The sequence below is a fragment of the Dendrobates tinctorius genome, unplaced genomic scaffold, assembly GCF_039654945.1.
Source record: "Dendrobates tinctorius isolate UK_male_01 unplaced genomic scaffold, ASM3965494v1 ptg000007l, whole genome shotgun sequence".
In the NCBI taxonomy this organism is placed as follows: Eukaryota; Metazoa; Chordata; class Amphibia; order Anura; family Dendrobatidae; genus Dendrobates; species Dendrobates tinctorius.
The window spans coordinates 24,639,840-24,663,631 of record NW_027361675.1 but is presented as its reverse complement, the minus strand read 5'-3'; the positions used below and the strand labels follow the sequence as shown (position 1 = coordinate 24,663,631).

Here is a 23,792-nt window from a genome sequence, read left to right as displayed (position 1 = left end):
AACAGTAAGGGGAAGATGAGAGGAGGAGGAGCCAGCAAAAGATACAGTAAAGGAGCGGTCAGAGAGATAGGAGGAGAACCAGGAGAGGACGGTGTCCTTGAGGCCAATGGAACGGAGCATAGTGAGGAGGAGCTGATGATCCACAGTGTCGAATGCTGCAGAGAGATCCAAGAGAATTAGCATGGAGGAATGACCATTTGATTTAGCTGTTAGTAGATCATTAGAGACTTTAGTGAGGGCAGTTTCAGTAGAATGTAAAGAGCGGAAACTGGATTGGAGAGGGTCGAGAAGAGAGTTTTCTGAGAGATAGCTGATAAGACGGGAGTGGACCAGGCGTTCCAGGAGTTTAGAGATGAAGGGAAGATTAGAGACAGGTCTATTGTTAGCGGCACAGTTTTGGTCGAGGGATGGTTTTTTAAGTAGTGGATGTATGATGGCATGCTTAAATGAGGAGGGAAAAATACCAGAAAAGAGAGAGAGGTTAAATATTTTAGTTAGGTGAGGGGTGACAGCAGGGGAAAGGGGCTGGAGGAGATGTGACAGAAATGGGTCACGGGTGCAAGTGGTTGGGCGAGAAGATGCAAGGAGCCTGCTTACTTCTTCTTCTGTGACTGGTTCAAAGTCAGAGAGTGAGCTAGATGCAGTGGGGGAGGGAGGACAGTGCATGGTATGAGATGATTGGGAGATAATTTCCTGTCGGATCTGGTCAATATTTTCTTTGAAGTAATTGGCCAGATCGTCAGCTTGAAGCTCCGTGGTTGGGGCCTGTACTCTGGGTTGAGTAGAGAATGAAAAGTGTCAAAGAGACGTTTCGGGTTATTGGACAGTGAGGTGATGAGGGTGTTGAAATAGGTTTGTTTTGAGAGGTGAAGGGCAGTGTTGTATGTTCAAAGCATAAACTTATAATGGATGAAATCTTCGGGTAGGTTGGATTTTCTCCACAGACGTTCGGCGCACCTGGAGCACCGCTGCAGGAAACGTGTTCGCAGGGTGTGCCAGGTTGTCGCTGTCTGTGTTGTGGTGTTCTATGTATAGGAGGAGCAAATTCATCCAGGGCACTTTGAAGTGTTTCATTGTAATGTAATTGTAGGTACAGTATATACTATATACAGGGGTGATAACATACAGGTATATACTATAAACAGGGGGAGATGACTACAGGTATCTGTTAGGGTTGCAGATCGCACCAAATATAAAATATAAGGAAGTGCAATCGCAACCTGGGGTCCACCGTGCAGAGATGGAAAACTGCTGCTTAGTAATGGCGGAGCACTAACTAAACACCGGCGGGTTAACCGCTGACCCGGTGTGAACAGGATCGAACTCTGTTACCTTACAGAGCCGCTGGAACACGTGCCAGAGCCTGTTTATCCTCACAGGACTTGGCAGGGGAGCGCTAGTGCAAAGACACAGGACTCTGCCCCAAGGACACAGGGTAAGAGTCCCTCTAGCAGGTTTCTGCGTCTGCTCTGGAAGGAATCCAGAGCCTCACATTCTGCGGTCTCCTGCTGTCTATCTACTGCAGAGAAGATTTCTTTACAGCAGACCGTTCCAGAGACTAAGTTCCTCTGTGCTCCTACTGGGCAGGCTCACGAGACGATCTCCCGTTGGAGATCGGGAGTCATGTGCCCAAGTCCTGCTCCAGATCTCATTGGTCCATCTCGGAGATCTGGAAGGTCCCGCACGGCTATAAAAAGCGCGCATGACCGTTCGGCCATGCGCTAGTATAGACTTTATCAAGCTAATGTGTGAATGGTGACGGATGTATGACTCTGGTGACTGACTCATTTGAAACCCCTTCCCTCTGATATTACGCATGTGGATAGGGAATTAGTGCAGCAGTCAGCGCCAGTCAGTGGCAAGCCTTAGGCCACTGTGCTCTCCGCACCTCTACTCTAGCGTCCGACATTGCGCCTGCCTCCTAGCTTTGTCGACTAGCGGCCGTACCCTACGCCGCGCTGCAGTTGCAGTCCTCCTTGGCATCCGCAGTAGCGACGCCGCACACACAGTAGGTCTAGACGGACGCAGCTCCTCTGCCTTGGGTCCTGCTCCTGTGACCAGATACCGTGTGAGCATTTCCCTGTGGTCTGTGACACTAACAGGCTCAGCATTTTCGTATGTTTATGTTGCGGCACCTCTGTGTGTGAACAGAGCCCGCTTTGTGCACCTCGGGTGAGGTCTAACCCGTGCGCATTATACCGCCATATTACTTGTCTGTCATTACCTAGCAGCGGTGTAACACCTACTGCATGGTGGACCCCGAGCGGCGAACGCACTTTATTATTTATTCTTATTTAGTGCGTTCCGCCGTTCCTAACATTATACTAGCGCCAGGGTCTGGCTAGTAATGGCAGATCAGCAGCAACTCCTTCAGTGCATTCGCCAGCTAGAGGGCTGGTTGGCTACTCTTGAGAGTGTTATCTCTGCGGCGAAGTCTTCGGAGGCTGCTGTACAGGCGATTGCAGAGGCGGTTTCACCTACGTCCATGTCCTCCCCTGCACCGACAGTTTCCTGCCTCCCGTTGCCCGATAAATTTTCTGGCGATAGCGTCTCCTGTAGGGGTTTCGTGAGCCAGTGCTCTATCCAGCTAGAGTTACTGACTGCGCCATTCCCTACGGAACGGGCTAAGGTGGGTTTTATTGTTTCCCTTCTGTCAGGAAGGGCGTTGGAGTGGGCCACACCCCTTTGGGAGCGTGGCGACCCAGAGGTTCGGACCGTTGCTCAGTTCTTAACAGCTATCAAGCAGGTCTTCCTGGGTCCACGAGTCATGCACGACACCTCTCTTCAGCTATTGGCATTAACTCAGGGGTCGGTCTCAGTCAGTCAGTATGCCGTACGTTTTCGGACTCTGGCTTCCGAGCTGGAGTGGTCTGATACAGCCCTCATCCCTGTGTTTTGGAGAGGTTTAGCTGAGCATGTTAAGGATGCTCTGTCAACCAGATAGGGTCCTGCAAGTCTGGAGGAGCTGATTGCCATTGCCACCCGCATTGATCTCCGTTTCTCGGAGCGCAGGCTGGAACGTGCTCAATCCAGACGGAGGGTTACTCCGGCTCCCAACCTCTTTGAACCTCTGGAATCACCCGAGCCAGAGTGTTCACTCCCAGAGCCCATGGAGTTGTCTCGCGCCAGCCTTGAGGCACGTCCGGCACCAAGCTCCGCTTGCGGCTACCACTGTCAGCACTCTGTTCCCCAGGATAACGGGGCCCCGCAATGGCCAAACTGTGCCGCCGGGCAAGACCTTTGTTCCCCCTCGCCTTCGGCCGAAGGTTCTCGCGTGGGCACACGCGTCCAGGGCTGGTGGTCACTGTGGCTACTTGCAGACCACAAAACTCCTGGCAGGGTCATATTGGTGGCCGCACAGGGCTCGGGACATTAAAAAATATATTCAGGCACGCACCTCATGTGCTTGGGATAGCCTCCTTAAACAGAGAGTGGAAACGTCCGCGGACACACCGCGGCGTTCCACTTCAGTCTATGCTCCGGGCGGACTTGCCGCTCCCGTTGTCTCCCACACGTCCCTTCTTAAACCTGGCGATCTTGCCGCCTCTGATACCTTCCGCGTGTCCCGGTTTTACGTGTCATCTACAGGGACATCAGACTTGCCTTCGGACGAGTCTGAGGCCTATGCCTCTGATGGGCACAAGGTGGTGGATTGGAAGGCTCAGAGGGGAGGGGGCCCTGGGTGGGGTAATGTTAGGCGTCAGGTTTCTGCGTCTGCTCTGCAGGAATCCAGAGCCTCACATTCTGCGGTCTCCTGCTGTCTATCTACTGCAGAGAAGATTTCTTTACAGCAGACCGTTCCAGAGACTAAGTTCCTCTGTGCTCCTACTGGGCAGGCTCACGAGACGATCTCCCGTTGGAGATCGGGAGTCATGTGCCCAAGTCCTGCTCCAGATCTCATTGGTCCATCTCGGAGATCTGGAAGGTCCCGCACGGCTATAAAAAGCGCGCATGACCGTTCGGCCATGCGCTAGTATACACTTATCAAGCTAATGTGTGAATGGTGACGGATGTATGACTCTGGTGACTGACTCATTTGAAACCCCTTCCCTCTGATATTACGCATGTGGATAGGGAATTAGTGCAGCAGTCAGCGCCAGTCAGTGGCAAGACTTAGACCACTGTGCTCTCTGCACCTCTAGTCTAGCGTCCAACATTGCGCCTGCCTCCTAGCTTTGTTGACTAGCGGCCGTACCCTACGTCGCACTGCAGTTGCAGTCCTCCTTGGCGTCCGCAGTAGCGACGCCGCACACACTAGATGGACGCAGATGGACGCAGATGGACGCAGCTCCTCTGCCTTGGGTCCTGCTCCTGTGACCAGATACCGTGTGAGCATTTCCCTGTGGTCTGTGACGCTAACAGGCTCAGCGTTTTCGTGTGTTTATGTTGCGGTGCCTCTGTGTGTGAAAAGAGCCCGCTTTGTGTACCTCGGGTGAAGTCTAACCCGTGCGCATCATACCGCCATATTGCTTGTCTGTCATTACCTAGAAGCGTTGTAACACCTACTGCACGGTGGACCCCGAGCGGCGAACGCACTTTATTATTTATTTTTAATTAGTGCGTTCCGCCGTTCCTAACACGTTCAGCACCACAACAGCGATATGCCTGGACAGATGCTTATAGAATACTGTGCCCTGTTAACAGACACAGGGCGCAGCTGATATTTGCTTACCGCATAAAGTGTTTACAGCGCAGCTCTAGCGGACACCACTAACCAGCCTAAGCTTAGGACTGGAAAGCGCATAAGACGAGCACTGTGCCACTCTAATGGATGCTGCTATACCAGCGGTACCGAAGTGCTGTGTGCTGAATGACGCCCTCAGGCGCTAATGTGCGAGTGGAACTGGGAGCACTGCGGCGCTAGGCAGTGCAAGTACTCGGTGCTGACTCCAAACCCTAGACCCTACAAACATGCGTATCAAAGGGAGGGGAATTATAATGAGTCATTCACCAGTCTCAGACATCCATCATCATACCCACAACTTCAGCAAAAAGTCTCTATACTAGCGCATGGCCATGTAGAATGGGAACGCTAGCGAAATGGGACTTAATGGAGGAGAAGGCCTTGGAGACAGGTTCCCACCACAACATGGGATTTGCACCCTTCTTGGTGAGGGCCACCAAGGGGGCTACCAAAGTCGAGAAGTGGGGGATGAATTGGCGGTAATAATTTATGAACCTCATAACCGCTGCACCGCTTTGAGAGAATGGGGCTCCTGCCAATCCATCACCGCCTGTAGCTTGGCAGGATTGATGCCTATCCCTAGGCGGAGATGATTTAGCCCAGGAAAGGCAAGGACTCCTGCTCAAACACACACTTATCCAACTTGGCATAGAGGGAGTTTGTCCGTAGGTGGTCAAAAACTTTGCAAACATCTCTCCGGTGAGAGTCAGTATCTGCAGAGTAGATGAGGATATCATCCAGATAGACTACAACTGAGGTGGTGAGCATAACCCGGAAGATGTCATTCACAAAGTCTTGGAAGAAGGCTGGAGCATTACAGAGCCCGAAGGGCATCACCAGGTATTCATAGTGCCCGTCCCTGGTGTTATAAGCCATCTTCCATTCATCCCCCTCACGGATGCGAATCAGGTTGTAAGCCCCCCGCAGATCAAGTTTAGTGAACACGCTCGCTCCCCGTAGCCTATCGAACAGTTCTAATATCAGGGGCAGAGGATACTTATTCTTAACGGTGGTAGCGTTAAGACCCCTGTAATCGATGCAGGGACGTAGTTGTCCATTCTTCTGCTGGACGCAGAAGAATCCCACCCCCCCGGTGACACCGACTTCCTAATTAATCCTCTTGCCAAATTCTCCCTGATATAGTGAGACATAACCTCTGTCTCCGAGAGAGATAGGGGATAGACTCAACCCCAGGGAGGCTCAGCACCAGGCAAGAGGTCAATAGGATAGTCGTAGGGGCGGTGAGGCGGAAGGGTCTCTGCCGCCTTCTTGGAGAATACGTCTGCATACTGTCGATAGTATTTGGGGAGATAGGAGAGATCAGTGGGGACTTCAGTGGAGGCAACCTGAACACACTCCCTCTGACATCTACCCTCACAGGATTTACTCCACCCGAGAATTCTCCCCGAGGACCACTCTATATGGGGAGAGTGATGACGCAACCAGGGGACCCCTAAGAGGACCTGGTCGATACCCTCAGGCATGACAAGGAGAGATGGGAAGGAGACAGCGAGAGTATCAGTGGGGTGGTCTGGTGGGTGATCTGAGAGGGTAGTGTTGCTCCATTCACCACTCTGATGGTGACTGGCTGAGGTAATAAAACCAGAGGAATTGCATGCCGTTGGGCGAAGGTAGATGACATGAAAATGCTGTCCGCCTCGGAGTCCACGCAAAACTCCACCGCCAGAGTGGAAGAGCCAAACTCAAGTGTCCCCTCAAAGGACAGTTTGTAGGAAAACGTTGCAGTATTTAGTAGGCCTCCTCCAACAGCCACTAGACGTGAGCATTTTCCTGGCCGCTGTGGGCACCTGTTGGCAGGGTGACCAGACTGCCGGCAAATGTGACAGACCACGGGTGCTTGCGCAGACCGGGACCTGGATCCCGCACGAGAAATCCCCATGGCCTCTTGGAGCTCGGACGCCCGATCTGGTGGTTCCGGAGGTTTAGTAAAACTGGGTGCCAACCTAAACCTCTGCCTACACTGGGACCACTCCAACCTTCGCTCCGAAAAACAAAGGTCTATGAGGGTGGAGATGGTTCCTCCAGTGTGGCGGGAATCTCCCTGGTGGCCAGGGCGTCCTTTACATGGTTAGCTAGACCTCTCCAGAAGCCCGGAACGAGGATCTTATCTGACCACTCCAGTTTTGAAGCTAGCGTCCGGAACTGGATGGCATTATGGCTGACCAGAGACAAGCCCTGCGATAATGCCAGCAGCTGGAGCACGGTATCATGGGTGACTCACGGTCCCAAAAAGACATGCTTCAGAGTGCCCAAGAACTGCGAGGCACTCTGCACCACATGATCACCATGCTCCCACAGCGGTGTGGCCCACTCCAGATCCCTGCCCAACAAGAGGGAAATAACAAATCCCACTTTAGCACGCTCGGAGGGGAATCATGCAGCCAGTAGCTCCAGCTGTATGGTACACTGGCTCATGAAACCCCTACAAGAAGCACTATCGCCCGAGAACTTCTCGGACAATGGGAGGTGGGAAAAAGTCGGGGCAGGGATGGCAGGGGACACACGGGAGACAGCCTCCATGGCTGCCTGAACAGCAACGGCGGTAACATGCACAGCTGAGGCTGAGTGCTCAAGAGCCGAGTGCCTGCCCTCCAGCTGCTGGATGTACCGCTGCAGTCGCTGTTCGTCCGCCATTACTAACCAGACCCTGGCGCTAGTATAATGTTAGGGTTGCGGATCGCACCAAATATAAAATATAAGGAAGTGTGATCGCAACCCGGGGTCCACTGTGCAGAGATGGAAAACTGCTGCTTACTAATGGCGGAGCACTAACTAAACACCGGCTGACCAGGTGTGAACAGGAGCAAACTCTGTTACCTCACAGAGCCACTGGAACATGTGCCAGAACCTGTTTATCTTCAGAGGACTCGGCAGGGGAGCGCTAGTACAAAGATACAGGCCTCTGCCCCAAGGACACAGGGTTAGAGTCCCTCTAGCCCCACTAGCGTTCAACACCACAACAGCGATGCCTGGACAGATGCTTATAGAATACTGTGCCCTGTTAACAGACACAGGGCGCAGCTGATATTTGCTTACCGCATTACGTGCATACAGCGCAGCTCTAGCAGACGGCACTAACCAGCCTAAGCTTAGGACTGGAAAGCGCATAAACGCGCACGGTACCGCTCTAACGGATGCTGCTGTACCTACGGTACCGAAGTGCCATGTGCTGAATGACGCCCTTATGAATGTGCTGAATGACGCTATAATGAGTCATTCACCAGTCTCAGACATTCACCATCATACACACAACTTCAGCAATAAGTCTCTTTACTAGCGCATGGCCATGCGGCCATGCAACTCTTTTATAGCAGCGTCCTTCCCGGGACCTTCCTAGTGGTCCAATGGGAGCAGCAATAGGACCTGAGCATGTGACCTCAAACCTCCAATGAGAGGACTTCCTACGGGCATGCTCAGTGGGCCGAAAGAAGGACTAGTCCCAAGAGCTGCTCGCTGCTGGCTATTGCAGGTTACTATAGCTGAACCCAGATTGATAGCAGTAACCAAGCAGAAGGCAAGGCTCGGGATTCCTCCTGTGCAGAGGCAGGAACCCGACGCCTAACAGGTATGTACTATATACAGGGAAGATGACATACAGGTATATACTATATACAGGAGAGATAACATACAGGTATATACTATATACAGGGGGAGAGGACATACAGGTATATACTATATACAGGGGGAGATGACATACAGGTGTATACTATATACAAGGGGAGATGACATACAGGTATATACTAGATACAGGAGGAGATGACATACACGTATATGCTATATACAGGAGGAGGTGACATACAGGTGTATATACTATATACAAAAGGAGATGACATATAGGTATATAGTATATACAGGGGATACTATGCCCAGGCAACGCCGGGCTCTTCACCTAGTTTTAAATAAAAGTAGGAGTTACCAGTGTGACATGTCTTGGCTGCTCTCTGCTGTCCTGATCTCACTGCAGAGCTGTGTATAGTTATAACTAACACAATCTACAGCTTCCTGTCAGTTCTTCAGCTTTCATCTCAGGGGCAGCCAGTGATGCAATATTGTTGCAGTACAGCAGACCTGTAGAAAATGTGTTAGTAAACAGACAGAGTTCAGTTGTACTGTTTTCTGTTAGTTACATGATTTATGCCCGTGACACCCATTCTCAATTATAATAAGTTCTGGAAACAGATTCTCATGCAGATCAGTATGTGACCCATAATCCTGAACAGCTCATTTAAATATCAAAATATCGTGTATATCTCTGGAATAAGACATCGGATAGCAGGTATTAAACTATCATTTTATTCAGCTTCCTATGATCTGCATGCCCATATAGACTGCTTCGAATGGTTGAACCAACTGGCAGATTCCCTTTAAGAACCATCTTCAGTGTAAAGAACAAGGAGTCTTGAAAATTATGATATGGCCCCATACAACACTGATGGCAACATCAGTAAGTCTGTTTGGGATTACACCAAGAGACAGAAGGATTTGCCTAAACCTGCATCCACAGAAGATCTGTGCTTAGTTCAACGAGATGTTTGGAAAAACCTCCCTGACAATTTCCTTCAAAACCTGTGTGCAAACGTATCTGGAAGAATTGATGATTTGACACCGTATTGAAGACAAAGGGTGGTCACACCAAATATAGATTTAATTAAGATTTCTCTTTTGTTATTTGATAACAAATATACCATTATAACACTTATCTTTAAAGCATTATTACTTTTCAGCATTTTTAACACCCACCTCAAACTTTTGCACAGTACTGTATGTAAAAACAAATATTTTAAATGTAACTTTTTATTAATTATTAATAAAATGTAGTGTTCTAATTGCCTAAAAGTATCATAGTTAGAGGTGAGTGAAACAGGTCAGCCAGATTCATAAGTCGCCGACTTATGGCAAAGTCGGGTTTCGCCAACCGAAACCCGACCACAGCGTGAAGTTGGCTATGTGGTCGGCAAAACGAGCACCAATGTCGGATTTCTCAAAATGCTTGCACGTGACCTTTTTCAGCCACTGAGCAAGGACGTACACTGTGGGCAACGAGATGACATGTGCAGCATCGAGAGAGAGAGAAAGAGATTTTGCGCACTTTAACCCCTTTACCCTCAAGGGTGTTTTGCACGTTCATGACCGGGCCAATTTTTACAATTCTGACCACTGTCCATTTATGAGGTAATAGCTCTGAAACGCTTCCATTGATCCCGGTGATTCTGACAATGTTTTCTCGTGACATATTGTACTTCATGTTAGTGGTAAAATTTCATTCACATAACTTGTGTTTATTTGTGAAAAAAACGGAACTTTGGTGAAAATTTTGAAAATTTTGCAATTTTCCAACTTTGAATTTTTATGCCCTTAAATCACAGAGATATGGCACACAAAAAACTTTATAAGTAACATTTCTCATATGTTTACATCAGCACAATTTTGGAACCAAAATTTTTTTCTGTTAGGAAGTTATAAGGGTTAAAATTTGACCAGTGATTTCTCATTTTTACAACACCATTTTATTTTTATGGACCACATCACATTTGAAGTCACTTCTATATGATAGAAAATACCCAAAAGTGACACCATTCTAAAAACTGCACCCCTCAAGGTGCTCAAAACCACATTCAAAAAGTTTATTAACCCTTCAGGTGCTTCACAGTAATTTTTTGAATGTTTAAAAAAAAATGAACATTTAACTTTTTTTCACAAAAAAATTAATTCAGGTCCAATTTTTTTTATTTTACCAAGGGTAACAGGAGAAATTGGACTGCAAAAGTTATTGTGCAATTGCTCCTGAGTACGCTGATACCTGATATGTGGGAGGGAACCACTGTTTAGGCGCATGGCAGAGCTCAGAAGGGAAGGAGCGCCGTTTGACTTTTTCTATGCAAAATTGGCTGGAATTCAGATCGGACACCATGTCATGTTTGAAGAGGCCCTGATGTGCCTAAACAGTGGAAACCCCCCACAAGTGACCCCATTTTGGAAACTAGACCACTTAAGGAACTTATCTAGATGTGTGGTGAGCACTTTGAACCCCCAAGGGCTTCACAGAACTTTATAACGCCCGGGCGTGAAAATAAAAAAATCATATTTTTTCCTCAAACATGATCTTTAGTCCCCAATTTTTTTATTTTCCCAAGGGTAACAAGAGAAATTGGACCCCAAAAGTTGTTGTCCAATTTGTCCTGAGTATGCTGATACCCCATATGTGGGAGAAAACTACTGTATGGGCACACATAGGGGATCGGAAGGGAAGTAGTGACGTTTTGGAATGCAGTCTTTGATGGAATGGTCTGCGGGTGTCATGTTGCCTTTGGAGAGCCCCTGATGTATCTAAACAGTGGAAAATCCCAACAAGTGACCCCATTTTGGAAATTAGACCCCCTAAGGAACTTATCTGGATGTGTGGTGAGCACTTTGAACCCCCAAGGGCTTCACAGAACTTTATAACGCCCGGGCGTGAAAATAAAAAAATCATATTTTTTCCTCAAACATGATCTTTAGTCCCCAATTTTTTTATTTTCCCAAGGGTAACAAGAGAAATTGGACCCCAAAAGTTGTTGTCCAATTTGTCCTGAGTATGCTGATACCCCATATGTGGGAGAAAACTACTGTATGGGCACACATAGGGGATCGGAAGGGAAGTAGTGACGTTTTGGAATGCAGTCTTTGATGGAATGGTCTGCGGGTGTCATGTTGCCTTTGGAGAGCCCCTGATGTATCTAAACAGTGGAAAATCCCAACAAGTGACCCCATTTTGGAAACTAGACCCCCTAAGGAACTTATCTGGATGTGTGGTGAGCACTTTGAACCCCCAAGGGCTTCACAGAACTTTATAACGCCCGGGCGTGAAAATAAAAAAATCATATTTTTTCCACAAACATGATCTTTAGTCCCCAATTTTTTTATTTTACCAAGGGTAACAGGAGAAATTGGACCCCAAAAGTTGTCGTCCAATTTGTCCTGAGTATGCTGATACCCCATATGTGGGAGAAAACTACCGTATAGGCACACGTCAGGGCTCGGAAGGAAAGTAATGACGTTTTGGAATGCAGACTTTGATGGAATGGTCTGCCTGTGTCATGTCGCATTTGGAGAGCCCCTGATGTGCCTAAACTGTTGAAACTCCCCACAAGTGACCACATTTTGGAAACTAGACCCCCCACGGAACTTATCTAGATGTGTGGGGAGCACTTTGAACCCACAAGTGCTTCATAGAAGTTTATAACGCCCGGGTGTGAAAATAAAAAAATCATTTTTTTTCCACAAAAATGATGTTTTTGCCTCCAATTTTTTATTTTCCTAAGGTTAACAGGAGAAATTGGACCCCAAAAGTTGTTTTACAATTTTTCCTGAGTAAGCTGATAAGTGGGGGTAAAACACTGTTTGGGCACATAGCAGAGCTTGGAAGGGAAGGAGCACCGTTTGTCTTTTTCAATGCAGAATTGGCTGGAATTGAGCTCAGACGCCATGTTGCGTTTGGAGAGCACCTGATGTGCCTAAACAGTGGAAACCCCCCAATTCTAACTCCAACCCTAACCTCAACACACCCCTAACCCTAATCTCAGCCCTAACCCTAGCTGTAGCCCTAACCCTAGCCCTAACCCTAGCTCTAACCCTAATGGGAAAATGGAAATAAATACATTTTTTTATTTTATTATTTTTCCCTAACTAAGGGGGTGATAAAGGGGGGTTTGATTTACTATTTTTAGCGGATTTTTTTGTTTGGCAGCTGTCACATGCTAAAAGACGCTTTTTATTGTAAAAATAGTTTTTGCATCACCAAATATTGAGAGCTATAATCTTTCCATATTTTGACCCACTGAGTCATGTGAGGTCTTCTATTTTGCGGGACGAGTTGACGTTTTTATTGGTACCATTTTCGGGCACGTGACATTTTTTGATCGCTTTTTATTCCGATTTTTGGGATGCAGAATGAACAAAAACCAGCGTTTTATGAATTTCTTTTGGGGGTGCGTTTACACCGTTCCGCGTGCGGTAAAATTAATAAGGCAGTTTTATTCTTTGGGTCTGTACGATTACAGCGATACCTCATTTATGTCGTTTTTTATGTTTTAGCGCTTTTATGCAATAAAAACAATTTATATAAAAAATAATTATTTTTGCATCGCTCTATTCTGCGAGCTATACCTTTTTTATTTTTTCACTTATGATGCTGTTTGGTGGCTCGTTTTTTTGTGGTATAAGATGACGCTTTCAGCGGTACTATGGATGTTTATATGCGTGTTTTTGATCGCGCGTTATTGCACTTTTTCTTTGGCGGTATGATAATAAAGCATTATTTTTTGCTTTGTTTTTTATTTTTAGTTTTTAAGATGTTCACTAAAGGGGTTAACTAATGGGGCAGTTTTATAGGGCGGGTTGTTACGGACGCGGCGATACTAAATATGTGTACTTTTATTGTTTTGTTTTTTTTTATTTCCAAAAAATTTATTTATTAGGGAATATTTTTTTAATTTATTTAACGATTTTTTTATAAATTATTTATACACTTTTTTTTTTTTTTTTTTAACTTTATTACAATGTCCCAGGGGGACATAACTGTCATGTGACAGATCGCTGATCTGTCACATCACAGATCGCTGTGACAGATCAGCGATCTGTCACAGGCAGTGCTGCAGGCTTCCACATGCCGGCGCTTTGCAGGCAGTGAGGAAGCCGCCTCCCTGCAGGCCCCGGAAGGTCCTTGCCGTCATTTTGGATCTGGGGACCTGCAGCAGTGCTGCACATTGTGTTCTTGTTTGATCGCAGTGTGCCAGAGGTTAACGTGTCGGGGGCGGTCTGTGACCTCCCCTGACACATAGTGCCGGGTGTCAGCTGTGATAATCAGCTGACACCCAGCCGCGATCAGCGGCGCTCACCACGTGAGCGCCGCTGATTGCTATGATGTACTATCCCATCTATGGGCATTGGGGCCCGGGTCCCATGGACGGGATAGTACGTCAGATGTCAGAAAGGGGTTAAAAAAGTGGTACGGCATGTAGGTGTGTTTACTGTCCTCCACTCCCTGCTGACTTTGCTTCCCCATTGACTTGCATTGGGTTTCGTGCGTCAGTCAGACCTTCGACTTTTCCTGATAGTCAACCGATTTCGTTCGACTCTACTTTTGAGAAAGTCGGGTTTCATGAAAAACTAATCATAGTCACTGACAATGGAGCTAGATGCTATGATAGGCACCTCTATAACGAATAAAGAGTGAAGGTCTGCTATTTTGCGCTGTTAGCCCAGCCACCACATATTATTACTATTTTATTGCATTCTTCAGCCAAATAGTAAGAATGGATGGATACATGGCTTTAAGTTACTTATATTAGAATAGAAGCTTGACCAGTAGTGTTGAGCGATACCATCCGATACCCTAAAATATCGGATCGGATGGTATCGGCCCGATACGAAAAAAGTATCGGATATCGCCGATTCTGATATCAGAAGTCCCATTCAAGTCTATGGGACTTCCGGTATCGGAATAAGAAAAACCCTTTTCTGTCCTTGTACAGCCTCTTGGGGGTGTGTACGGACTGCCGGGGGGCTGTGCCGGCCTGCCGGGGGGCTGTGCCGACTGTCCGGGGGTCTGTGCAGGCTGCGGGGGTCTGTGCAGGTATCGTCCGATGGGACTACAAGTCCCATCGGGCGATGCCTGCTAACATGACGGTGATTGACACATTAGCCAATGATGGGACAGTAGTAGTCCCTTCATCCGGCTAATGTGTTGAATGTAAAAAAAAAACATACTACATACATACTACATGCTACATACATGCAACATGCATACTACATACATGCAACATACATACTACATACATACTACATACATGCTACATACATGCTACATACACGCTACATACATGCTACATACATACTACATGCTACATACATACTACATACATGCAACATACATACTACATACATGCTACATACATACTACATACATGCTACATACATGCTACATACATGCAGCATACATACTACATGCATGCAACATACATACTACATGCATGCAACATACATACTACATGCAACATATATACTACATATATACCACATATATACTACATGCATGCAACATACATATATACTACATATATACTACATGCAACATACATACTACATATATACTACATGCATGCAACATACATACTACATATATACCACATATATACTACATGCATACTACATATATACCACATGCATGCAACATACATATATACAACATATATACTACATGCATGCAACATGCATACTACATATATACCACATATATACTACATGCATGCAACATACATATATACTACATGCAACATACATACTACTTATATACTACATGCATGCAACATGCATACTACATGCATGCAACATACATACATACTACATATATACTACATATATACTACATGCATGAAACATGCATACTACATATATACTACATGCATGCAACATACATATATACAACATATATACTACATGCATGCAACATGCATACTACATATATACCACATATATACTACATGCATGCAACATGCATATATATAACATATATACTACATGCATGCAACATGCATACTACATATATACCACATATATACTACATGCATGCAACATACATATATACAACATATATACTACATGCATGCAACATATACACCACATATATACTACATGCATACTACATATATACCACATGCATGCAACATACATATATACAATATATACTACATGCATGCAACATACATATATACAACAGATATACTACATGCATGCAACATGCATACTACATATATACTACATGCATGCAACATGCATACTACATATATACTACATGCATGCAACATGCATACTACATATATACTACATGCATGCAACATACATACTACATGCATTCAACATACATACTACATATATACCACATATATAATACATGCATGCAACATACATATATACTACATATATACCACATGCATGCAACATGCATACTACATATATACAACACATATACTACATGCATGCAACATGCATACTATATATACACCACATATATACTACATGCATGCAACATACATATATGCTACATATATACCACATGCATGCAACATGCATACTACATATATACTACATATATACTACATGCATGCAACATACATACATACTACATATATACCACATGCACGCAACATGCATACTACATATATACTACATGCATGCAACATACATATATACTACATATATGAGACTAGGAACTTTTTTTTACTGTGGCGGAGGAATACAGTGCGGAAGGATACCTACCTCCCTTCATTGGATTCCTGGAGCCCGTAGAGAACGGTAGCATCAGCTGATGCTGCTGTTCTCCACGCAAGATCGTCAAGGGACACTCGTGGACTTCTGCGGATCAGGGGTAAGTATATTGGTGGTTTGTTATTTTAATATTTATGCCATAGATGACAATGGCTTCAGGGAACAAAGTGACAAGTGATGGTGAGCATGTACTCTATGTTATATGTACTGTATGTCTATATGTATGTATTGTATGAATGTATTGTATGTAGTATATATGTATGTTGCATGCATGTAGTATATATGTAGTATGCATGTGGCATGCATGTGGTATATATGTAGTATGTATGTTGCATGCATGTAGTATATATGTAGTATGCATGCTGCATGCATGTGGTATATATGTAGTATGTATGTTGCATGTAGTATATATGTAGTATATATGTATGTTGCATGCATGTAGTATATATGTGGTATATATGTAGTATGCATGTTGCATGTAGTATATATGTAGTATATATGTATGTTGCATGCATGTGGTATATATGCAGTATGCATGTAGTATATATGTGGTATATATGTAGTATGCATGTAGTATATATGTATGTTGCATGCATGTAGTATATATATTGTATATATGTATGTTGCATGCATGTGGTATATATGTAGTATGCATGTAGTATATATGTGGTATATATGTAGTATGCATGTTGCATGCATGTGGTATATATGTAGTATGTATTTTGCATGCATGTAGTATATATGTAGTATGCATGTAGTATATATGTAGTATATATGTATGTTGCATGCATGTAGTATATATGTAGTATGCATGTTGCATGTATGTAGCATGCATGTAGTATGTATGTTGCATGCATGTAGTATGTATGTTGCATGTATGTAGTATATATGTAGTATGTATGTTGAATGCATGTAGTATATATGAATGTTGCATGCATGTAGTATATGTGTAGTATGTATGTTGCATATAGTATATATGTTGTATATATGTATGTTGCATGCATGTAGTATATATGTTGTATATATGTATGTTGCATGCATTTGGTATATATGTAGTATGCATGTAGTATATATGTGGTATATATGTAGTATGCATGTTGCATGCATGTGGTATATATGTAGTATGTAAGTTGCATGCATGTAGTATATATGTAGTATGCATGTTGCATGTAGTATATATGTAGTATATATGTATGTTGCATGCATGTAGTATTTATGTGGTATATATGTAGTATGCATGTTGCATGCATGTGGTATATATGTAGTATGCATGTTGCATGTATGTAGCATGTATGTAGTAAGTATGTAGCATGTATGTAGTATGTATGTTGCATGTATGTAGTATATATGTAGTATGTATGTTGCATGTAGTATATATGTATGTTGCATGCATGTAGTATATGTGTAGTATGTATGTTGCATGTAGTATATATGTATGTTGCATGCATGTAGTATATATGTTGTATATATGTATGTTGCATGCATGTGGTATATATGTAGCATGCATGTACTATATATGTGGTATATATGTAGTATGCATGTTGCATGCATGTGGTATATATGTAGTATGTATGTTGCATGCATGTAGTATACATGTAGTATGCATGTTGCATGTAGTATATATGTAGTATATATGTATGTTGCATGCATGTAGTATATATGTGGTATATATGTAGTATGCATGTTGCATGTATGCAGTATGTATGTAGCATGTATGTAGTATGTATGTTGCATGTATGTGGCATGTATGTAGTATGTATGTGGCATGTATGTAGTATGTATGTAGCATGTAGCATGTATGTAGTATGTATGTAGCATGTAGTATGTATGTAGTATGTTTTTTTTTTTTACATTCAACACATTAGCCGGATGATGGGACTACTACTGTCCCATCATTGGCTAATGTGTCAATCACTGTCATTGTAGCAGGCATCGCCCGATGGGACTTGTAGTCCCATCGGACGATGCCTGCACACCCCCGCAGCCTGCACAGACCCCCGGACAGTCGGCACAGACCCCCGGACAGTCGGCACAGACCCCTGAGCAGTCGGCACAGACCCCCGGGCAGTCGGCACAGACCCCCGGCAGGCCGGTACAGACCCCCGGGCAGGCCGGTACAGACCCCCGGGCAGTCGGCACAGACCTACCGGAAGGCCCGAACTGACGGCGCATCATGATGCGCACAGACCGCGCATCATGATGGCGTCATTTCGGCAGCCAATCAGAGCCACAACAGTGGCTCATTGCATTATGGGAACTTCCGATTCCGATATCCGATATTGAAAAAATATCGGTACTCGGTATCGGAATTCCGATACAGCGAATATCGGCCGATACCCGTTATTTGCAGTATCGGAATGCTCAACACTATTGACCAGTGATTTCTAGTATATATTTGTATGTTGAATATGTGGCGCCCCCAGGAGTGTGGCCGCCACAGTGGCTTTGCCTTCCTCCAGGGAGGGTAATCCCACGGTGAAGGGTCTCTCTCGCAGTTAACCTATACATGCAACACAGTTCCACTCCAGGCCAGCAGGGGGAACTCTGAACCGGAATAGAAGGGAAGAGTGCTCTCTGAGGGCCAAGAGGAAGGAGTGGTCAGTTAGTGTGAGGAGGGCCACGTGTGTAGACGTGTGGAGAGGAGCTGGAGGTTGAGCTGAGGAAAAGAGCTCCCTCCCAGTGAGATCGCATGAACTGGAGCCTGGTCTCCACGGTTGTACGGATACTAATGGTCCTGCAACAGACAACAAAGGAGTAGGAGGCTGTAAATGCACTACTCCCATCTAAGACTCGGAGGCACAACAGCGCGGAGTGAGCCAAGAGAGGAATAGCGACTACAGCTGTCTGCCATACGAGGAGTGCTAGTAGAAGAGAATTAGGAGGAACTTCAGTGTAACTCAGGACTAGGAGTACTTCACTCAAATAAAGGAAAGGAGACTGCACAGCCCATCTGCTGAGAGAGAATTCCTGAGCTGCTTCCAGGCTAGCCTGCTCCGGTACCATCTGTAATCAGGACCCTGGACTGCATTTATCAAGTAAAAGTACAGAAATTGCATCCCGCTGTGTCTTTGTCTGCTTACTACCCTTCCGGCACTGCTACATCCCCATGCCAACCACACCTACACTGCCCTGGGACTACAGCTTCATCTGTGGGGAGCTTTTACATCTTCGCTGCACCATACCATCAGTCTCAGTGGATCTGCATGCAGCGTCGGCTTCACATCTCACTTGCCGATCACCACAGGTGGCGTCACGAACTATTCCATTAACTACATTCCAACAATCAATCTCCCCTAATACTTGGGCGCTGAGGGCCACGGACCGGGTCACTGCTGCTGTGACACATCCCGCCGACACCGGCCCGGTACCGAGTACCCCACAGCCCTGGGAGGGCGACCCAAATACACAGTAGATTATACAAGCACTGTACGCATGATAAGATTCCAGTCGGCATATCCTCTACTAATGTATGTACAGACGGCAATAAGTGCTCTATTTGTCTCCTGTTGAAAACAGCTTTCTTTAACTCCTTGTCAAGATAACTTCATGATACTTGTTTTGCTTAAATGATCTTGCTTCTTCTAGTGGCCAACATAACATTACTGCTACTATTACATATTGATATTTTATAGATAGTGCACTTACCTCTCAATAAAGTACCCAATTATAGGGCAGCCTCTGTCATCACTTGGAGGAGTCCAGGATAAGAGTAGACAGTCTTTCTGGATGTCATTGCACTTTACACTGAGAGGGGATCCTGAAATCCCTGCCTTATTTGGTTCAGAATCTTGGCAAGAATAATTGAAAAAATGTAATGCATTTCAATATTATGTAACAGATAAATAATCTTTTTGTACATACAGTGGTGTGAAAAAGTGTTTTCCCCCTTCCTGATTTCCTATTCTTTTACATGTTTGTGAGACTTAAATGTTAGAGATCACCAAACAAATTTAGTTATTAGACAAAGATAACACAAGTAAGCAAAAAATGCAGTTTTTAAATGAAGGTCTGAGTTTGAATTACATAACCACAAACAGGCCTGATTACTACCGCACCTATTCTCAATCAAGAAATAGGACTTGCCTGACAAAGTGTGTTATTGGCCCAATACACTGCTCCATATGTAATTGGCCCCATAAGATACTCAAAACATTAAAAACATGAAACACTCTCCTCTCCTTCAGGCCATTGCTCTGCTCCGGACTCCTCAGCTTCAGCATCTTTCAGCTCTCTGCACTGTGTTTGCTGAGGTAGAGGGCACACACTAGTCTCATCACTGTTCCCTGAATGTCACAGTCAGGAGACATGGAAGACGCTGCAGTGGTGGAACTGGGAAAGGTAAGTATCGCAAATCCTGGGGTCCTGAGCAGTCAGGGGGCCCATTAGCAGATGCTGGCACTGGCACCGGGGGTGATGGTGTCGCTGACGACGAATGGGCTCTCTTGCCTGATCAGTGTCCCAACACCAGCCCGGATGCTGACGCCAGCCCTGCTTTGGAGTGGCTTAGTCAAAGTCCTGCCTTAATCCGATTGATATGCTGTGGCATGACCTTAAAAAGGCGGTTCATGCTAGGAAACCCTCCAATGTGGCTGAGCTACAACAATTCTGCAATGATGAGTGGGCCAAAATTCCTCCAGGGCATTATAAAAGACTCATTGCCAGTTATCGCAAACACTTGATTGCAGTTGATGCTGCTAAGCGTGGCCCAACCAGTTATTAGGTTTAGGTGGCAATCACTTTTTCACACAGGGCCCTGTAGGTTTGGATTTCTTTTTCTCTTAATAATAAGGACCTTCTTTTAAAAATGGCATTTCGTGTTATCTTTGTCTAATATTTAAATTTGTTTGGTGATCTGAAACATTTAAGTGTGACAAACATGCAAAAGAATACACCACTGTGTATTTAAATATGGCAATCTGATTCGTCATGCCACTTTTGATATTACGTCACCGCTGCAGCCTGTCAACAAAGACCGGAGGTAGAGGTGCAGAACTGGCACTGGAACAGGGAAGGGTATGTAAAATCCTGCATGTTAGTGTAACCTATTAGGTGAATTTCAAGCAAAAAAAAAAAAAAACATCCTTCCCGGAATTTATTTAAAGACTAACTAAACTTTTTTCATGTTTTCTCTTATTTAGCAGGCACTTTAATTGCCTTCAGATGAGTGGTGTCTGGTCAAGAGATGTTCACTATCCACTCTATTGACTCACCAGAGGTGTGCAACTTAGGAGACAGGAGTGCCTGGAGAGCTAGCAGCCAGATATTTCCCTTGGTAGTGTGTAGTATTGCATGGCAGCTATCCATATAATACAAGGATTCATGAGTCTGCCCAAACGGCGGCTGCTTCCACACATCTGTTCTAGCTCACAAAGCGGAGATATTCCCTTCATTTGCTATAAATCAGCTATTTGTTCTAACAACAGATATTAGAGCAAGATTATACTATAGCTAGGTTTTTGTATTCTGTGACAGACTCTGTTAAGTAATAGTAATTGCAGTTTGTTCATAGATAGCACAAAGTCTATTCTATGTGCTCTCATATTTGTATTGTGTCTTATCTTTTGCAGAATATAATGAAATTTCAGGTTGGGTTCAGAGAACTCTTGGTGAAAAGGTAAAAGGGTAACACAATTTACTGATCAGCCTAGATAACTTGTGCAGTAGGGACAATTTGGAAATAATCCTTTTTGCGTTCAAAATCTGTTGCTGCAGTTCAAAATGAATATTTTCCATGTTCCGATAATATAATATATTCCATATTATACAAGTATAATATAGAAAAAGTTCCATATATCCAGGAAACAACTTATGCAAGTCCTCTGGCATGGATACCATTGGGTAAGGGACCTCCCTTTTATTTGGGCAGACCATTAGAAAATTGTAAGTGTATGCACATAGTATTTGCAGCAAATTTTTCTGCCGTAAAAACCAGAGTGTTGGCAGGAAAAACTCTACTTAAATTGCGCATGTTTCTGATATGATTTGCATGCATTTTTTCCACCATTGATTTAAATGAGTGAAAAACTGCAAAAACACTGAAAGATTTGACATGCTGCAGATTTGACAAAATGCTTTGATGGTTCAAATCTACAGGAAAAAATAAGCAACATAAGAAAAATGCCCCAATCACGTACCATAAAAGTCATTTTGTACAAAACAAATAAATTCTCAAGACCCCAAGAGATATAGGGTAGAAAAAGACTCCCAATAAATCATTTGAAAGCAGGAGGAGAAGATGAGTCAAATCTACTAAAATGTAATGCTCTTTATTTAATACTGGACACAAAATAGAAACAGACAAATATGAAATATTAATATCAAGTGATTATTTGATGTGGGAAAAAGCAGCAACAACTGCCCAGAGGGCAGGGGGCGTGAAGAAGCAAGTTCGCTTGTGAAACGTGCGTTGGGGACGGCTGACCGGCGTATTTTTGACCCCACATCTATCACCATGGGTAATTATTGAGATCTGTATGCAATTTGTGCAAGTGTTACTGTTTGGATCTTGGGCAGTACGGGCTCTTTTAATTGTATTTTGATCCAGTTTATGCACTTTGGGGTTTGCTTGACGGCATTTGACTTTATGGTACGGCCGAGCATGCACCCATACATATATTTAATTATTTATGGATCATTATAAGAGTATTCCCCTTTTATGTCTCAGTTTTGGAATTTTGACTGGATTCTTGTGAATAGGGTCATTGCTGTGGCGAGCAACTATGTGCTTGTTATATATATTTTTTCTGACCCAACTCTGTCACCTCTTTCCTTTTATCCAAGATTAAAATGCCTCACGCCTCTTTGCTTTACTACTTGGGCTTAGTCCTAATTTCTGACATGTGAGTGTTCTGATTACATTACACCATCCAGTCTTTTTCTCTGGGCAGTTGTCGTTGCTTTTTCCCACATCAAATAATCACTTGATATTAATATTTGTCTGTTTCTATTTTGTGTCCAATATTAAATAAAGAGCATTACATTTTAGTAGATTTGACTCATCTTCTCCTCCTGCTTTCAAAAATTAAGCAACATGTAGAGATTTCAGTGATCTCATTCACTTTTATGGCACTGTAAAGCGCTGCATTTTTTTTCAATAATGCAAACAGGTTCTTTTCTACGCCACTGTTTTATAGACTACACAGGTTAGGCTAGTTTCACCCTAGCGGTTCCTAGAGGAATGCGCACGGCTGCCGTGAAGCTCCGCCCACGGCCACACCTCCTCCCGTCAGCTCCGCCTATGGGCGCATGACGCTGCATGCAACCTGCATACCCTATCTTTAGCATTGGGTATGCAGGCCGTGCGCAGGTATGTGTTTGCTGATGTATGCATCCTTTTGACGGTGCGCCGACCTGCGCCAAACGCACCGTGTTGCATTTTGGTGCCATCGGCGCACTGTCAAAAGGACGCATGCACCGGCAAATGCATACCTGCGCATGGCCTGTTTTCCCAATGCTAAAGATAGGGTACGCAGGCCGCATGCAGCGTCATGCACCCATAGGCGGAGCTGACCGGAGGAGGTGCGGCCATGGGGGGAGCTTCACAGCGGCCATGCACATCCCTCCGCAGGTCCATGAAACGCTAGTGTGAAACTAGCCTTACTGTTAAATGGTTCAGCCAGGACTTTTTTAAATATTTTTTTTTTACTATGGGCCTAAGAAATAAGAAGCAGGTAGTTACTAGCTACCTGCTTGTTCTGCCCTCCGTTGATCTCTGCTGGCTTAGAGTGGTCATAGGTAGATCCTGCCAGCAATTCTGCCTAACTTAATGAAGCTGGCTGACAAA

The 23,792-nt window shown here is 44.6% G+C and overlaps 1 protein-coding gene across 1 annotated transcript in view; it reads right to left on the bottom strand.

The window, feature by feature from the left end:
• Positions 1 to 23,792, bottom strand: part of MYOM3 (myomesin 3) — a 310,945-nt gene that overhangs the window by 159,744 nt on the left and 127,409 nt on the right. Inside the window, exon 10 of the mRNA XM_073572698.1 lies at positions 19,655 to 19,796. Within this exon, the coding sequence (XP_073428799.1) occupies positions 19,655 to 19,796 (142 nt within the window). The remainder of the gene's footprint in view (positions 1 to 19,654; positions 19,797 to 23,792) is intronic.